Genomic DNA, 17,037 nt, shown 5'->3' with positions numbered 1-17,037 from the left:
TCTTCTGGCAGTTCATTCCATACACGTACCACTCTCTGTGTGAAAAAGTTGCCCCGTAGGTCTCTTTTATATCTTTCCCCTCTCACTATAAATCTATGCCCTCTAGTTCTGGACTCCCTAACCCCAGGGAAAAGACTTTGCCTATTTACCCTATCCATGCCCCTCATAATTTTGTAAACCTCGATAAGGTCACCCCTCCGACACTCCAGAGAAAACAGCCCCAGCCTGTTCAGCCTCTCCTTATAGTTCAAATCTTCCAACCTTGGCAATATCCTTGTAAATCTTTTCTGAACCCTTTCAAGTTTCACAACATCTATCCAGTAGGAAGGAGACCAGAATTGCACGCAATATTCCAGTAGTGGCCTAAGCAATGTCCTTTACAGCTGTAACATGACTTCCCAACTCCTGTACTCAATACTCTGACCAATAAAGGAAAGCATACCAAAAACCTTCTTCACTATCCTATTTATCTGCGACTCCACTTTCAAGGAGCTATGAACCTGCACTCCAAGGTCTCTTTGTTCAGCAATACTCCCTAGGACCTTACCATTAAGTGTATAAGTCCTGCTAAAATTTGCTTTCCCAAAATGCAGCACCTCGCATTTAGTGGTGGAGGCTGGTACAATAACAGCATTTAAAAGGCATTTGAATAGGTATTAGAGTTTAGAGGGTTTAGAGGGATTTGGACCAAATGCTGCAAATGAGACTAGATCTATTTAGAATATCTGGTAGTCATGGACGAATTGGACTGAAGGGTCTGTTTCCGTGCTGTACATCTCTTTGACTGTATGACCAGCCTGCAGCACAGAGGTGAGAGCAAATCAAGACCGAGAGAGATTATTTCTGGGTTCCACATCATTAGACAAATTGTGTAATTTCCAATTATATTTTGCAGTCATGTGACAATGTACCGTATTGTATACAAAGTCAGCAAATAGAGCAGTGCAGCCAGAGCTGAACATAGAGAGTGTGAAGCTTGACTGGCAAATAGAAATCCCATAGCACTGTGTGCGAGGATAAGAGCTGACTGACAATTCTGCTTACATTGCTGCAGTAAAGTATTCCTTTTTGCAGGTGGTTGATAACATGTAAATATTTATCATTCACTTCACCATTTCAAACTAGACAACTTTGCATTAATGCTATGGGTTCCACATTCTCTCCCTGTAAAAATATATTGACTCATTGAGCTCCAGCAGAGGTTCTGAATAGACATGATTTCCAGAGTTGAAGTGCCGATATTTTTAATCAACCTGTTCAAACATGTTATAATACGCAAGAAAAACCAAAAGAAATGCGGACACTTCTGAGTAAAGGTCACCAGACCCATTAACTTTGATGCTGCCAGACCTGCAGAGCTTTTCCAGGAACTTCTGTTTATACTATTATCCACCACTGGAATAGATGGAACTTGAACTCAGGCCTCCTGGCTTAGAAATAGGGTGGCTACTACTTTGCTACAAGAGCCCTCCGAGTCCATGTGTACACAAGGAGACTGACATTTAACCAGCTGAAACCATGCAGTTAGCTGCTCCAAATCATTGGTAAACCTCCTGCTATTTTCCAATTAGGATTGCTGTATGCATTAGTGCATTGTTTGCAAGATTAGCTGTTACCAAGAGCCAACCAGGAACCATTGCAACTTGCCAATTGATAGATTTATTCTTCCATGCTTCATTCATGAATTTGATCAATTGATTACCCATCAACGGTGCCTCAAAGTATTTTGGTCCTTTCTTATTCAAATATTGGATTACTGTTCATACCCAGTCATGGTATCCTATCTCAAATGGAAATAGCAGCATTTTCTATGAATTAGTCAAAGATGACAATTTGAAAGGGAAAGGTTGAGGCCAGGGAAAGACAACCAGGAAGGGGGGGCCAGATATTTCAGTGATACTGTGACTTTAAGGAGTATATTTTGTCCTGTTTTGTTTTGAAGTGAGGTTTTAAGAGAGAGGTATTAAGCAATATACCAGAGTGACTGGAATAAACAACTTGCAAGAACTTGGTTTCTTTTTGAAAGGTGGAACAATAGAAGCAGCCTGGATGGGTGTGGTCAAGCTCCCATAAAACCAGGATTTTTCATTTTCAGTAGTAGCAGTTGTTGCTGGGGTCCTGGCAGGGTTAGAGGTTGCAGTACGTCTCTCCCATTGCTACACTCTCTCAGAATTTTCTCTTGATTTTTTTTCATGCTGAGCTACTGAAGTTGCATGTGAGACAATATGTTTTCTGAATTTGCCTTTTGTCAAGTGTGTATTTATGGAATGTTACTGTATCAGAACAGTTAATTAATAATAGCTACTGAATCTATTATTCTGTTAAGTTTTCCAATAGAATTAAGTTATTCCAATTCCTTCTTTCTTTTATTATAATTTAACTATAGCAGATGAATAAAGTGTGTTTTCCTTTCAATCCTGGAATTTGACCAACTGAATTGCATCTGAAATGCAGCACCTTACATTTACCTTTAAAAAAAGAAAACGTTAGGGTCTAGACTGTCTTCTGAATATTTTGAAGGGGTTTGGTCTGGTCCACAACAATATACAATAAGTCAATGACACTCACGTCTGTAGAAAAAGAAAGAAATGGGTAAACACCAAACAAGGAATGACCCTTACACAGAAAAATCTGCTCCCTTTACACAGTCTAGACAGGACTCCACAACAATGTGCAACTCACAAACGGACATTCATGAGCTGCTGTAGACCATCAGACGTGCATTTGAGCACAATCTGTGGCTTTGTGGCCTGGCATATACTCTGCTCTCTTTTACCATTGGGCAAAGGGATCAATCTAGTCTCAGTGGGAAAGTAGAAAAACAATGCAGGAGCATCAACAGACATACCAAAGCAAGACATTAACCAAACACGGCTGCAACACAGGACTATGAACAAGTTAAATGATGGAAGCAGCAGACTAAAAGATGCAATCAAAGATCTGAAGTCCTGTCAAATCATGTCATCTATTAAACAAAGAATAAGAGGAGACAACTCCATCCTGAATGACTGGAGAACACTAAAGGCAAGGTTAGCATTTTTGAACAGAGGCGCCACATTAATGATCCATCTCAGCCTCCTTTTGGGTCTCAAGCATCACAGATGTTAGTCTTCAGCGAAATCAATTCCATCCAGATGATATAAAGAATGAGTCACAGTAATTATGTAGTTCCCAATAAAAAGGGGAAGTTGCCACAGTCCTACCAAACCATAGAACTGCTCTGTCTTTAAAGAGAAGTGATTGGTGGAGATTTAACCTAAGACTCACCATGCCTCAGGCAAGGGGAGAGGCTGAGAAGGAGAACCATTCATGATAACCTCACCAATGCAGGAACTGAACCCATGCTATTAGCATTATTCTGCACTGAAACCATCTGTCCTGCCAACTAAGCTAACCAACCCCAGTACAGTGACAAAACCAGCAATGGCCAAATGTGGAAAATTACCTTTGATGTTCTGCCCACACAAATAAAGCCAAACCTAATATAACCAATTACTGACTCACAATCATTAGCAAAGTGATGGACGGTGTCCTTGACAATACCATCAAGTGACAATTATTCAATAATAATTTTTTTTACCAGTGCCAAGTTGAAGACCTGCTGTGCTGGTCAGCTCTTGTCCTCACTTCAGTTTCAGTCCAAAGATGGATTAAAGAACATCTTTTAAATGTGAGGGATATTTCACAACCTTTGACATCAAGACAGTCTTTGACAGGTGTCATCAATATGACCTAGAAAGCTTGAAGCTGCTGGGAGCAAATTTCCATTGATCAGATTCATACTTTGGAAAAATTAAGATGATGGTGATTGTTACGTGCCAATCATCTCAGTCCCAGGATATTGCTGCAGGGGTTCATTAGAGTAGTGGAGGGAGGAACCCCAGGACATCCCAGATGTCTTCCTATTTCAAGGACTGCAATTTTCCCACCCCTGTGATCAATGGTGCCCTCAACTGCATCTCCCTCATTTCCTGCACCTCCACCCTCAAACCCCACCAAGAATAGAAATCCCCTGTCCTCACATTTCACCCCACCAGTCTCCAAATTCAGTGCATCATCCTCCACTACTTTCGCCAGCTACAGTCAGACTTCACCACCAAAAACTTATTTCCCTCCCCACCCCTATCTGCATTCTGTATGGACCATTTCCTCTGCAAATCTCTCATTAGGTCCACACCCCCCACAATCCCTGTCTCCACACTTGGCACCTCTCCCTGCTGTCATAAGAGGTGCAAAACTGCATTCACACCTCCTCTCTCAACTCAGTGCAAAGTCCCAATGGATCGTTCCAAATCCAGCAGAGATTTACTTCTACATCCTCCAACCCCATTTTCAACTCTACAACAGAGTAGTCTCCTAGTCCCAACTACTTTCAGTTGCTTTATTAATGGTCTTCATCATTAGGACATAAATACAGTTATTTGCTGATGATTGCAGTGTTCAGAACCATTTGCAACTTCTCAGGCAATGGAATAATCTGTTTCTACATTCAGCAAGACCTGAACATCATTCATTAATTGAGCTGATGAGTGGCAAGAAGTATCTATGCCAACAAATAGCTGCAATAATTCTCCAACAAATGAGAATTTAACCACTTCTTCTTGATGCTCAACAGGATTGTCACCACTGATCCATCAGCATCAGTATCCTGTGGTTACCCTCGACCACAGACTTAACTGGGCCAGTCATATAAACATTGTTGCTGCAAGAGCAGGGAATAGCCAACTCCTGACTTGTCAAAATCTGACATGGTGCAGGCACAAAGCAGGAGTGTGATGAAATACTCTGCACTTGCCTAGATTAGCATAGTTCCAGCTTTCAAGAAGTTCAACACAATCCAGGACAAAACAGGCCTATTAATTGCCATTGCATTTACAATTTAAATGCCTCCACCACTGTCTTTATTGCCTCCACCACTACTGCACTTGGCTACAACCTACTCCATTTACAAGATTCATTGCAGCAACTCACCAAGTCTCTTTTGGCAGAGCTTTCCAAACCCATGGCCTCTACTACCTAGAAAAGCAACAGCAGTGGGTGCTTGGCAACACATCACCTCCAAATTCCCCACTAAGTCATACACCATTCTGACTTGGGAATATTTTGTGTCTCTTTCACCGTTGGTTGGGTAAAAATCCCGGAACTCCCTCCTGAAAAGTGCTGTGGATGTAACTACATCACAAAATCTGGAGCTGTTCAAGAAAGTAACACCTCACCATCTTCTCAGTAACAATTGGCTAAGCAATCAATGGTTAGCAACACTGAACTCTCATGAATGAATAAAAAAAAGTTGAAAGTAAGATTAGTTGAGAAAAGTGAAACTAATTAAAAAATTGAATGAAAACACTAGTGCTTCTTGATGCTACACTCAATCAAATGCAGACTGGATGTCAAGAGCAGACACTCTCACCTCACCTCTGGTATTCAGCTCTTTTGTCCATGTTTGAACCAAGGCTGTAATAAGATCAGAAGATGCGTGGTCCTGGCAGAACTTCCAAACCCATGATCACTAACTCTTCCATCTACTGGGTGTCACTGAGCAGGTTATTGCTAAACGGGTCGATGACAACTTCTATGAATGGAAGGTCCTACACATTCACAAAAGAACTGAAGTCTAACTCTAATCCCACATTGCTAAGAGATCCTTATACTTACTACAATCCCCACTTTGGTTGTCCTAATTCTCACTGATTAACGTCCCACCAATTTCTGTATCATCCGCAAACTTACTGACACACCCTCTACTTTCATGTCTAAAGTATTTAAATTTGCTGTAAACAGCAAGGGTCCAGCACAGATCCCTGTGAAACCCCACTGAACACAAATTTCCAGTCAAAAACATCCCTTGACTATCACTCTCCACTGCCTGCCACTAAACTAATTCTGGATCTTGTTTGTCAAATCTCCTTGGATCTCATGACCTCTATCTTTGTAATCAATCTCCCATGTGGAAATTTATCAAATACCTTGCTGAAGTCCAAGTACACTATATCAAATGCATTGCTCTCATCTATACATTCGTAACTTCTTCAAAAATTGTCAGACATGACCTTCCTTTAACAAAACTGTGATAGAATCCTGACTGCAATATATTTCCAAGAAACTACTGCATTGGGTTCTCCAGTTGATCTTTGCTGATTTCAACAAGCCAGCTCTGTGACTAAGCAGCATGTACCAATGCAAGTTCTGAAACCATGAAAACCACTGTTGTTTATGTATTCATTCAAGTTGGGAAGTTACTTGTAAAATAGTAATGTTTTAAATTTGCCTTGCTTCATTTATGAATTCATCTAAATCTTTCATCATACTTTGGCTCATCAGCATTGGAGTTCTAAATCAATAATTCTGAAGATTTTCCTGCAACAGTAGCATTCTCAAACACATTTTTGTTAGACATTGGCCCTAATGGAAAGCACATTTTTATTTGTCTTACTTTGGATGTAGAGTCTAATGTAGGATCTTTTCCATTTGTGCTGGCCCATTAATCTCTAAATGTTGTCTTACAGAAATGGAAGTACAGAAAATAGGAGCAGGAGTAGGACATTCTGCCCTTCAAATCTGCTCTGCCTTTCAATACAATCGTGATTGATCATCAGTACCCTGTTCCCACTCTCTCTCCTTTGATCCCTTTAGACCCAAGAACTATATCTAGCTTCTTCTTTAAAAACATTCAATGTTTTGACCTCAATCATATACTATGGCAGAGGATTCCACAGGTTCACAACTCTCTGGATGAAGGAATTTCTCCTCATCCTAAAAGGCCTACCTTCTATCCATAAACTATCCATTCACTGGCAACATCCTTGCTGTGCTTACTCTGTCAAGTCCTGTTAGACCTTTAAAGGTTTCTATCTCTAATTCTCCTGGTTAGTCATGGTCAAGGCACCCTTCCCACATTATTTCTGTGTCAGACACAAATGAACAAATTGTTGCAGTTCTTCCATGAGCTCCTTAAATGTTTGCCATTACCTATCCGCTGTTATTCAATTTATCACAGCCAGCTCACACCTCCTTTCATTATATTTTCCTCATTGTCAAAGCTCAGATTTGAGTCATAACCAGGATGACGTACTGTAGGCTTACTATTAATTTACAGAGTCTGGACTCTGCTGTTCAAATTAATGTCTTTCATAAAAGATATGTCTTTCAAGCATCTTGCAGATAGTGCGACTGGAGGAGGATAAAGATTTAGTGGTGGTGCATTTTTGAGGATGCACCATCACAGGCTTCTTTCAGATAATGTTGCAACACAAATACACACTTCGATGGCATTGCTGGTAGTTGAGATTAGATTACTTAGAGTGTGGAAACAGGCCTTTCAGCCAACAAGTCTACAACGACCCTCCGAAGAGCAACACACCCAGACCCATTCCCCTACATCTAACACTACGGACAATTTAGCATGGCCAATTCACCTAACCTGCACATCTTTGAGAGGAAACCAGAGCACCCAGAGGAAACCCACGCGGACACTGGGAGAATGTGCAAACTCCACACAGACAGTTGCCTGAGGTGGGAATTGAACCCGGGACTCTGGTATTGTGAGGCAGCAGTGCTAACCACTGTGTCACCATATTGATCTCGCAGGGTAGCTCATATATCAGGTGGTGGAGATAGGGACATCAATTTAGAGTCTCCATTGTGACTACAGGCTACTCAAAATTCTGTTCAATAGGAAACAGATGCTAAGCCTCTGAAATAGTCATTGGATAGATATTAATGGAAAAACAGCAGAAAAGGACCATGGTGCCGTCAGCCTTTCTGAATACACTTGGAGAGATTTGAGCAGGCCAATTTTAACACAAGTGTCTTTATGTCCATCTCTATGTCATGAGCAGCCAGTGACCTACACATGGCATCAATACAACAGTAAACAAGAAGTCAACCACCTGATGATGAGGCAGTGCTTCAAAAGCTAATGCCTCCGAATAAACCTATTGGACTATAACCTGGGGTTGTGTGATTTTTAACTTTTTTTCTGAAATTGGCTTTAAATGTTGGACACTATATATTTTGAGTACAAAACAAGTGGCAAGTAACAAAATAAAATACCTCCTTGTAATACTACAATTGAGTTTACAGCATTCCGAAACCAAATAGAGTTTACAATTGTGGTATCGAGTGTAATCTTCATGTATTTCAGCTGAAATGTTGAAGTTATCTGTTATATCTCCAATATATCTATATTTAATTTGTTATTTTATTCCTCCTACTATTCTGATTGACTCTTTGACTCAAATCCATAGCTATTGGGGCTATCGTTTCCTGATTTGTTTTTGGTTCAATTTATGCCCTTTGATTGTTTCCCAACAACTCCACATTTTAGAATTGTCTCTCTTTATTGAATTCTGGAGTAAAGTGGTGCTGGAAGAACACAGCAGTCCAGACAGCATCCAAGGAGCAAGAAAATCCAGGTTTTGGGCAAAAGCCCTTCATCAGTTCTGCCAGTGCACGAAGAGGTAATACATTTCCTGAATTTTAATTCATTTACTCTGGCATTGGGCTCGAAAGTAACAACGTTAGAAATCACCAGAGAAGATATTAGCATGTAGACACATAACACATGCATCTTACATTGTGTACTATTTTAGTAAGAGTTAAATGGCAGAGAAATCAATGCCCTACAATTGCAATGGCCTCTTTTAAACTCTATTAACATACACAGTGATGTCTAGGCTGCAGGTTGTTAAAAGCGCAACAGATCAGACAGCATCCACAGAGTAGGAGAATCGACGTTTCGGGCATGAGCCCTTCTTCAGGATGCTGCCTGACCTGCTGCGCTTTTCCAGCAACACATTTTCAGCTCTGATCTCCAGCATCTGCAGTCCTCACTTTCTCCTGCAGGTTGTTAAAGTTGAGATAGATCTAATTTACATTAATGATAATAACCATAAAGCTGAAACTATTGTTTAGAGTTTGGGAAGAAAAGAAATATGAAAACCAATGTAAGAAAGTAAAGAGTATTCCTCGAGGAATTTGTAAAGTGATTAGCTTGGAATGTAGCGTACAATAAATATAAATACTCATTAAAATACTCATTAGATTACAGGCCAATTCTAACAAAGCTCTGAAGGAACAGGAAGTTAATCACACACCACATCCTTGAGTCGTTTCCCCATTATTCACAAATGTTGGTTCCAATTAAAAATGTTTAACAATTTCACAATAACTATGGTGAAAAGTCGAAGTATGTTACCACCCAAGTTGAAATGACAGGTAAACCAAAAAGGAGCCATAAGGTGATTTCAAATCTCTCTGAGAAACGGCGTATCAAAGGAAGTTACAGAGATCCCGTCAAAAAGAGTGAATTGGAAAAGCAGCCACCTTGGTGACCAGTGAAGTGTGGTGGTGGGTGGTGCTGGGGGGGCTGGGGGTGTGCCTGAGAAGACCTCTGAAAGCCAAGAACTTAAGATGAATAATTAAAGAAACGTCGGCCATTGGTAAAGCAGATGAACACAGCGATTGTCATCCATGCGGGTAAATAGCTAAAAGTGACATGGGAAGCCCGCTGGAGTTCACGCATTAAATTACTTCCAAAACTGCTGATCTCTAACACCTCTCCGTTTTGGTGAAAGATCGTTCGACTCGAAACGTCGGCTGTGTTTCTCTCTCCAGACATTGTGTGACCTGCTGAAGGGCTCACGGAAATTTCGGCGTTCGTTTCACATCTGCAGCGTTTTGCTTTTATTTCGTGAGTAATACACGAATTACTCAACTGGTGTGCTCTAAATGGGGATCCATATCATGGAGAGGTGGGATGGCTGGGTCTCACTGCCCCGTTCACAGCAATATTCTAGGAAGTTGTGACCCGCAGCCCCCCGCGTACGGACGCATTTGTGTGAAGAATCATTGGGGAGCTGAACTGATTCGCCCTGCCTGCTGGGCATGTTTAAATTCAGAACTGCATCGGTGGTAAATCAATACCGCCGGCAGTTTACTATAGGCAGCGAGGGGTCCAATTCTATTTGCAGCGGGTTCGTGCGCGCACTGCCAACCAAATCATTCTTTGTGGCCTCCTTAAAGCATTACAACAAAGACCAATAAGGAAATGGATACAGGAACAGACCGTGACAGCCTGTGAAAACGGGCAGCGCTACTCTGAGGAGAGGGAGGCTTCTGTAACGTGTGGCTTTGCTATCGATCTTCCAGCTGACAGCAGAGACACTCATGACCCACTTAAACTAACCCATGCTCCAGGCTTCCCCTCCGTCGACTTTGCGCCCTGCACTCAGCTCGTTTCTGTGACATGCTTTAATACCGCGCTCTCCGCCGTCCCCCTGTCTCTCCCTCTCGACTGGGACAGAAAAAAAAGCATCTGTTTAAATTGACTCTAATCCTGCCAAGAATATATTCTTTCTCAAACAAAAACCCCTTGGTGTTATCAGTTGTCTCAAAGGCTGGGAAATTGGAACCGAGCAGGAAAATTAACATAAAGAATTCAAGAAAACTCGTGGGAGATCTTTTTTTTAAGTTGAGCATGTCTGGTATCAAACGTTTTTTAAAAATAAATCTTATTTACAAGATGCAATATGAACTGGATTTCAACAGACAGACACATAGTCAGGTTACAGCTGTGCAACTTGTTTGGATATTGCCTAACCCTGCCCTCAGTCCCAATCCTTAGGGAATATTCCCTCCCGGCTCTGTTCTGACCCGGGATGAGCTCAATTTGCGAGGAACCTTCCTCGCCTCCCTTTGCCGGAGAGGGGTCCCAGTCTGAGTTTCACATATCCAGGACAGCACCAGCTCCCTGGTCTGTAGCTGACAGGGACTGAACTCCACACTCAAGGAAGCGGGAACCGATTTCTGCTTAGTGTTGGTGTTTAACTGCTCCCATGGATCAGAGCTTAACAAAAAAAAGGGGGGGAGACCCTTGTGGGAAGTTCACTTAGAAATCAATGACATCCAACCACTCAGATATTGTGTAATTCTCTGGGAAGTTGTGTAAGATTCCGGACAAACGCCGCGGATAGGGGCTGTTGGTTTTCTAATGGATGATGAGAAAGTTGGACACTCACGGAAGAAGATGTACTCGGTGTAGCTGCTCCACGTTTTGTCGTCTCGGTACTGGTTGATGAAGGTGGCGGTGCCGGTGGAGTTACACGCCACCATATGAAAGCCAGCCTCGGAGAGGCGGTCAAACGCTTGCTCCAGGTAAGTGAACTTCAGGTAGAAACGGGACGTGTACTTCTCCGGAGGTCGGTCCGGGTCCCGGCTCTCGTTCAGGGTGTCCCCGAAAACCTCCTTCGTCAGGGCGATCCTGCCGCACACCATGATCCTGGCCACCCTGCGGAACTTGGCGTCCGCCTGGTTGTCCCTGACCAGGGTGTAGGAGCCTCGGTAACCGAGCGTGATGAAGCCGGAGCCCCTGCCCGCCGGGCCGGCGGCTCCCTTGGCCAAGAGCTCGCTGCTCTGGGAGCTCTCCTCCACATCGCTGGGACAGGCGTCCTCGGCCGCAGAGCCGTGCTGGGGGAGCCGCGCTGTCAGCAAGCTGACCAGCTCGGCCAGCTGGAAGTGCTCGGCTTCCCGGAGCAGCCTCTCCTTCTCCGGGAAGTGCTCGGGCAGCACCAGCCTCCTGTCCCGCAGGTAATCCAGGATGTACCTGAACAGGAACCCGTCCCGGTCCAGGAAGTAGCGTCCCCTGTTGTCCCGGGGCAGCACCCGAGTTTGCTTCCTGGAGAAGAGTTCGGCGAGCAGCGAGTCGGAGACGCTCAGCAAGGTGTCGTGTTTGGTGACATAGACCTGCCCGCCAACATTGAGCTCCAACACCTCCGGGAACGGGCTGCTGCTGCTGCCACTGAGTTCAGCCATCGCTGCAGGGAGGGAAGGAGGGAGGGACTCGGGCTGCACTGGGCAGAGGGGAAGCTCCAACAGCAGGCTGGCCTCAGCTCCTAGACCACAGTGTGCACATTCCTCAGTGGGGACCCACTGCACTGACAGGCGGCAACGAGAGGGGAGGATGGATCTGTGTGTGTGTGTGTGTGTGTGTCAGTGAGAGAGAGAGAGAGAGACACAGTCAAAGTCTGGGATCCAGTCTGGGCAAGGCACCTTGACGTCAGGCCAGCTGCAGGGAGGGGGCTTTTATTTTATGAATTTATAACGAAGGGAATTCCAACTCAAACCCCGCCACCCCCCCCCCCCCCCCCCCAACTAATCCCCTTCCCCTCACTGAACTTCCCATCCACCGGAAACTTTATCATGTCCTTTTTTTTAAAATCTTGTCATCGTCTCTATTTGTCTCCCTTTGGACGATGTTTTCCACAAATCTCTTTGAATTCATTTCTCTGTCGGGTTTCAGTTTCAAAGCTATTGGATGCTGCAGGTTCCAATGGGAGTTTTTTTTCTGTGTGTAAACTTCGAATGTGGATCATAGATTTCACAGCAATACTGACTAATTTCGTTTCTCATTAAAAGAATATATAAAATAGTTCATTTGTAAACATATCCAGGCTTTTTCATACACCACAGACCGGGGTTACCCGCCATCAAAAATTACCCCCGTTACATTTCTCTCCATTAATTTTACAGGTTTAGTTTCGTTGGGGGTATTTCATACGTGCAATGTTTTAAACCATTTTAGGCGGTGGTTCATTGTCGTTATGCATTTAAACTTGGCAAACATAACTTAAATAAGCTTAAATACCTCTTGGAAACGCTCGAAAATGTCGGGATCTCAATCACAAGATTAGCAACAATGTCCAAAATGCCCGTTGAATAGTGTCATGAAATCAATGGCAAACATATAGGGCTGTCGGGCAGTATGCCAGTGTTTGACAACGCGGTTTTAAAGTGTTCCATACAAATCCTATCGGAAATGTTATTGCTTGCCCAGTCTCAATCACCGTCTCTGTTCCGGCTCTACAATCAGCCACCCTATTAACCAAAGGTTTAAGACAGATCCCAAAATAACAACATTGTTCTGTGGCTTAGCGTAACTTCCAAATTTCAGAATGAGTGATCACCCACATTGGTTTACGAAAGTGAAAGTGTATGGCAGCCCTTCCATGCAAGCTGTGGACAATGGATTGAACGGGAACCAAGTGGGTTTCAGTGAACTACAATCCTGCCTCGTTTTACTCGTTACAGTCTAAAATAAAAGAGGTCACACAATATAAAGTGGGAAGGGGTGAAAAGCACTCTCGACGGCAACTGCATTTCAAATGGTATTCACCATGGAGAGCGGTTTAAGGGGTTTTGGAATGACAAGGAAGCATCTGATACTTCTATCAATAAGTGATAGCGACGCAGCTGGGATTTGGGTGTGTAGGTTTGGACAGCCGATCTTACCGGGAGCACAGGGCGGCAGCGAAGAGGAAAAGCAGAAGCTGAATAGTAGGGGAGTCGCTGCTCATGAGCGCTTCCTAGCGACCGCTTTTAGAGCGTTCACTGGGATCTGGCGGAGTAAGATAATTAAAGAAAATGTACTTTAACTGTTCAGTATCATATTTGTACATTGCATTAATTTTCGTTTTTGGTTCGTTTACATGTACGTTTTGTCTGAGAGAAGAACACAAATCAAATGTAAACCAAACTTCCAGTGTATTTTCCAGTAGCGCTTTGTCCAGCCCTATCACACTGGCTCATGAAGAAGTGTCACACCCGAAACACGGACATCTCCATCTCCTGATGCTGCCTGGCTTGCTGTGTTCTTCCAGCCTCCTCCTGTCTATTTTTTTTTCATTTGCATTAAATTAGAAGTCACACGACACCAAGTCCTAGTCTAACAGTCTGACTTTACCTGATGAAGGAGCAGTGCTCAGAAAGCTTGTGATTTCAAGTAAACCTGTTGGACTTTAACCTGGTGTGGTGTGACTTCTGACTTTGTCCATCCCAGTCCAACACCAGCACCTCTACATTATTAATCGGTCATTGCATCGGAAATCAAACTACTGAATCAGTTACATGACTGTCAAAACGGAATCTGAAATGTCACTTTATAATCAGCAACAAAAGTTTTCTGAATTCATTTCAACACAAAACACTAGTAAAAGCCATTAATTGATTGTTATTAATTGTAATTCACTCATAAATCAATGTCCTTTTTTTTAAAATAAAAGACATATTGTTGGAAAACTGACTTTCATTTGAATATGGTGCATTATCTGATCCCAGCCACCTGATCAATTTTCTGTTTTAACTTTTTCTTTCAATTATGTATGAGGAGTGATTTTACAATGGCCTTTTCCTGATGAAGGGCTTTTGCCCGAAACGTCGATTTCTCTGTTCCTCCGATGCTGCCTGAACTGCTGTGCTCTTCCAGCACCACTAATCCAGAACCTGGTTTCCAGCATCTGCAGTCATTGTTTTTACCTTTTTCCCTCCCATTGGACCATCTGCAGTTTATATTGTCACAAACTGTCCTAAATTGATTAAATCTCTAGGAGGTAGGGCAGGGGAGGGAGGGGGTCATAAATAATTCAAAGGACAGGAAAAACACTGTCTGATCTCTGAATTGGCAGGAGACATTTAAAAATCTATTCCATTATTCAACCCTGATTTAACCCTGTTTTCACTGCTACATTTGTGTGTGTGTGTGTGTGTGTGTGTGTTTTTAAAGCTGGACTAGTATCAATATAAACAAAATGAAATCAGCATTCTCCTCCACCAGGCTTTGAATGTAACATCTGCCCATCGGCAAGGACGGGGCGGGGGGAAACAAGAGATGGAGAGTCTTGGAAAGTCAGCCGCAGGTAGCATCAAAAAGATAGTCTCAAGGAGCCAATAAAAGATATGAAACGAGGCAGCAAAGCAAAGAAAATAGATTAGGGAAGGAGCTTCAGAGGATCAGAACCAGATAGATGGCAGTGCCCATCGCTAGAAAAAACATTATAGAACAAACATTGTGAACCACAGGGATAAAAGCCAGAGATCTCCAACTAGTGAAATATGCAAAAACATGGTGGAATGAGTCATAAAGAGATTTTAAATAAGGATAATATTGAATAAGGAAAGTTATCATCAAGCTAGAGAGGATTCAGAAAAGATTTGCCAAGATGTTGCTGGGACTGGAGGGTTTGAGTTGTCAGGAGAGGCTGGATAGGCTGGCACTCTTTTCACTGGAGTAAAGGAGGGTGAGGCGTGACCGTATAGAGATTTATAAAATCATAAGGGGTATAAATAAGGAAAACGGCAGGTGCCTTTTCCCTCAGAGTGGGGGGGATTTCCAGACTAGCGAGCATGTTTGTACAGAGAGAGGAGAAAGATGGAAAAAAGGCACATGAAGTCGTTCATATGTGGAATGAACTTCCAAAGGAAGTGATGGATGTGGGTACATTTACAACATCTAAAAGACAATTGGATATGTTAATGAACAGCAAAGGGGATTGGAGGGATATGGGCCAAACACAGGCAGCTAGGAATAGTTTAGTTTGGGATTATGGTCAGTGTGGACTGGTTGGACCAAAGGGTCTGTTTCTGTGCTGTATGACTCTATGACAAACTTGTTCAGTGCATAAGGATTCAGAGATGAGTCAAAAAATTGATAAAATGGGATAGAAATTTGACTCTGTCCATTTTAATTGGTGGCATGCACCCAAAGGAGATGCCAAAGGCTGGCTCCACATCAATGCCAATCCACACATGTACATCTAGCAAAGATCCTCTGAAGATCTCTGTGCCACATAGCATTTAAATTTGATAGTGCTGGCTGGAGTGCTCACTACTCTTTGTTGAAAACACCAAAACTAATTTTCGCTGTCTTTGAACAAGTACCCAGGATCTTAGTTTAATCTGCAGCTAAGTCTGAGTGGCTCATAACAACAAATTTCTCATTCAAAGACAAGTGTATTATCACTGATCCAAAGTAAAATTGAATAACCCACTATCAACATCTTAGGGTTGCCATTGACCAGAAACTAAATTCAACTATCCATATAAACACAATGGCTACAAGAGCAAGTCAAAGGCCAAGAAGCCTGTAGTGAGAAACTCACCTCTGACTCATCAAAGCCTGCCCACCAACTGAAAGACAAAAGTCAGGAGGGTGATGGAATACTGCCTATTTGCCTGAATGAGTGCAGTTCGAAAATATTTAAGAAACAACACTATCTGCTGTGTTCTTCCAGCCTCCTGCCTGTCTACTATCCTAGACATAGCAGTTAAGTTGATTGTCATCACATCCACAAACATTCACACCCTCCACCACTGACTATCAGTAGCAACAGTGTGTTCCATCTTAAGATGCACTGCAAATGTTCACCAAAAATGCTTAGACAGCACCTTCCAAATCCATGACCATTTCCATCCAGAAGGACAAAGCAACAGATACATAGGTACACTACCACTTGCAAGCTCCTCTCCAAGTCACTCACCATCCTGACTTGGAAACATATCATTATTCCTTCAGCATTGTTCCTGGAATTCCCTCTCCAAGGGCATTGTTGTCTACCTACAATACATAGATTGCAGCAGTTCAAGAAGGCTCAGTGGTTAGCACTGATGCCTTACAGCACCAGGATCCCAGGTTTGATTCCAGCCTTGGGCGACTGCCTGTGTGGAGTTTGCACATTCTCCCCGTGTCTGCGTGGGTTTCCTTCGGGTGCTCCGGTTTCCTCCCACAGTCCAAAGATGTGCAGGTCAGGTGAATTGGCCTTGCTAAAGTGTCCATAGTGATAGGTGCATTAGTCAGAGGGAAATGGGTCTGGGTGGGTTACTCTTTGGAGGGTCAGTGTGGACTGGTTGGGCCGAAGGGTCTGTTTCCACACTGTAGGGAATCTTGTCTAATCTAAGGCAATTAACCACGACCTCTCAAGGGCAGCTAGGAATGAACGACACCGGCTGCCAGCACTGCTCACATCCCAGGAGTGAATTTCAAAAAATAGTACACTGAAAATAATTTTACTGACCCTACTGAATTCTGGGTTGAGATCTATTAAGTTACCAAGAACTGAATCTAGTCAATGTGTTGCATGTTGATGTATTTTGTACTGTTATATAATCTGATTTCAGAATGATGGAGTGAAAGTATCAGTGGCATTTTATTGAAATGTACTTTTTTTTTGCACTGAATGATAGTTGTGGAGAATTCCAGGAAACGGA

At 42.9% G+C, this 17,037-nt stretch overlaps 1 protein-coding gene across 1 annotated transcript in view; it reads right to left on the bottom strand.

Moving 5' to 3' along the window:
* The window catches only part of LOC132815689 (BTB/POZ domain-containing protein KCTD8-like), a 253,353-nt gene extending 241,542 nt beyond the window's left edge, over window positions 1-11,811 (bottom strand). Inside the window, exon 1 of the mRNA XM_060824794.1 lies at window positions 11,019-11,811. Within this exon, the coding sequence (XP_060680777.1) occupies window positions 11,019-11,811 (793 nt within the window). The remainder of the gene's footprint in view (window positions 1-11,018) is intronic.
* Between the last annotated feature and the right edge of the window lie 5,226 nt (window positions 11,812-17,037).

This window comes from Hemiscyllium ocellatum, chromosome 1 (assembly GCF_020745735.1).
Source record: "Hemiscyllium ocellatum isolate sHemOce1 chromosome 1, sHemOce1.pat.X.cur, whole genome shotgun sequence".
NCBI classification, from domain to species: Eukaryota; Metazoa; Chordata; class Chondrichthyes; order Orectolobiformes; family Hemiscylliidae; genus Hemiscyllium; species Hemiscyllium ocellatum.
The sequence above is the reverse complement of the archived record's forward strand: the minus strand, read 5'-3'. Positions and strand labels throughout refer to the sequence as shown.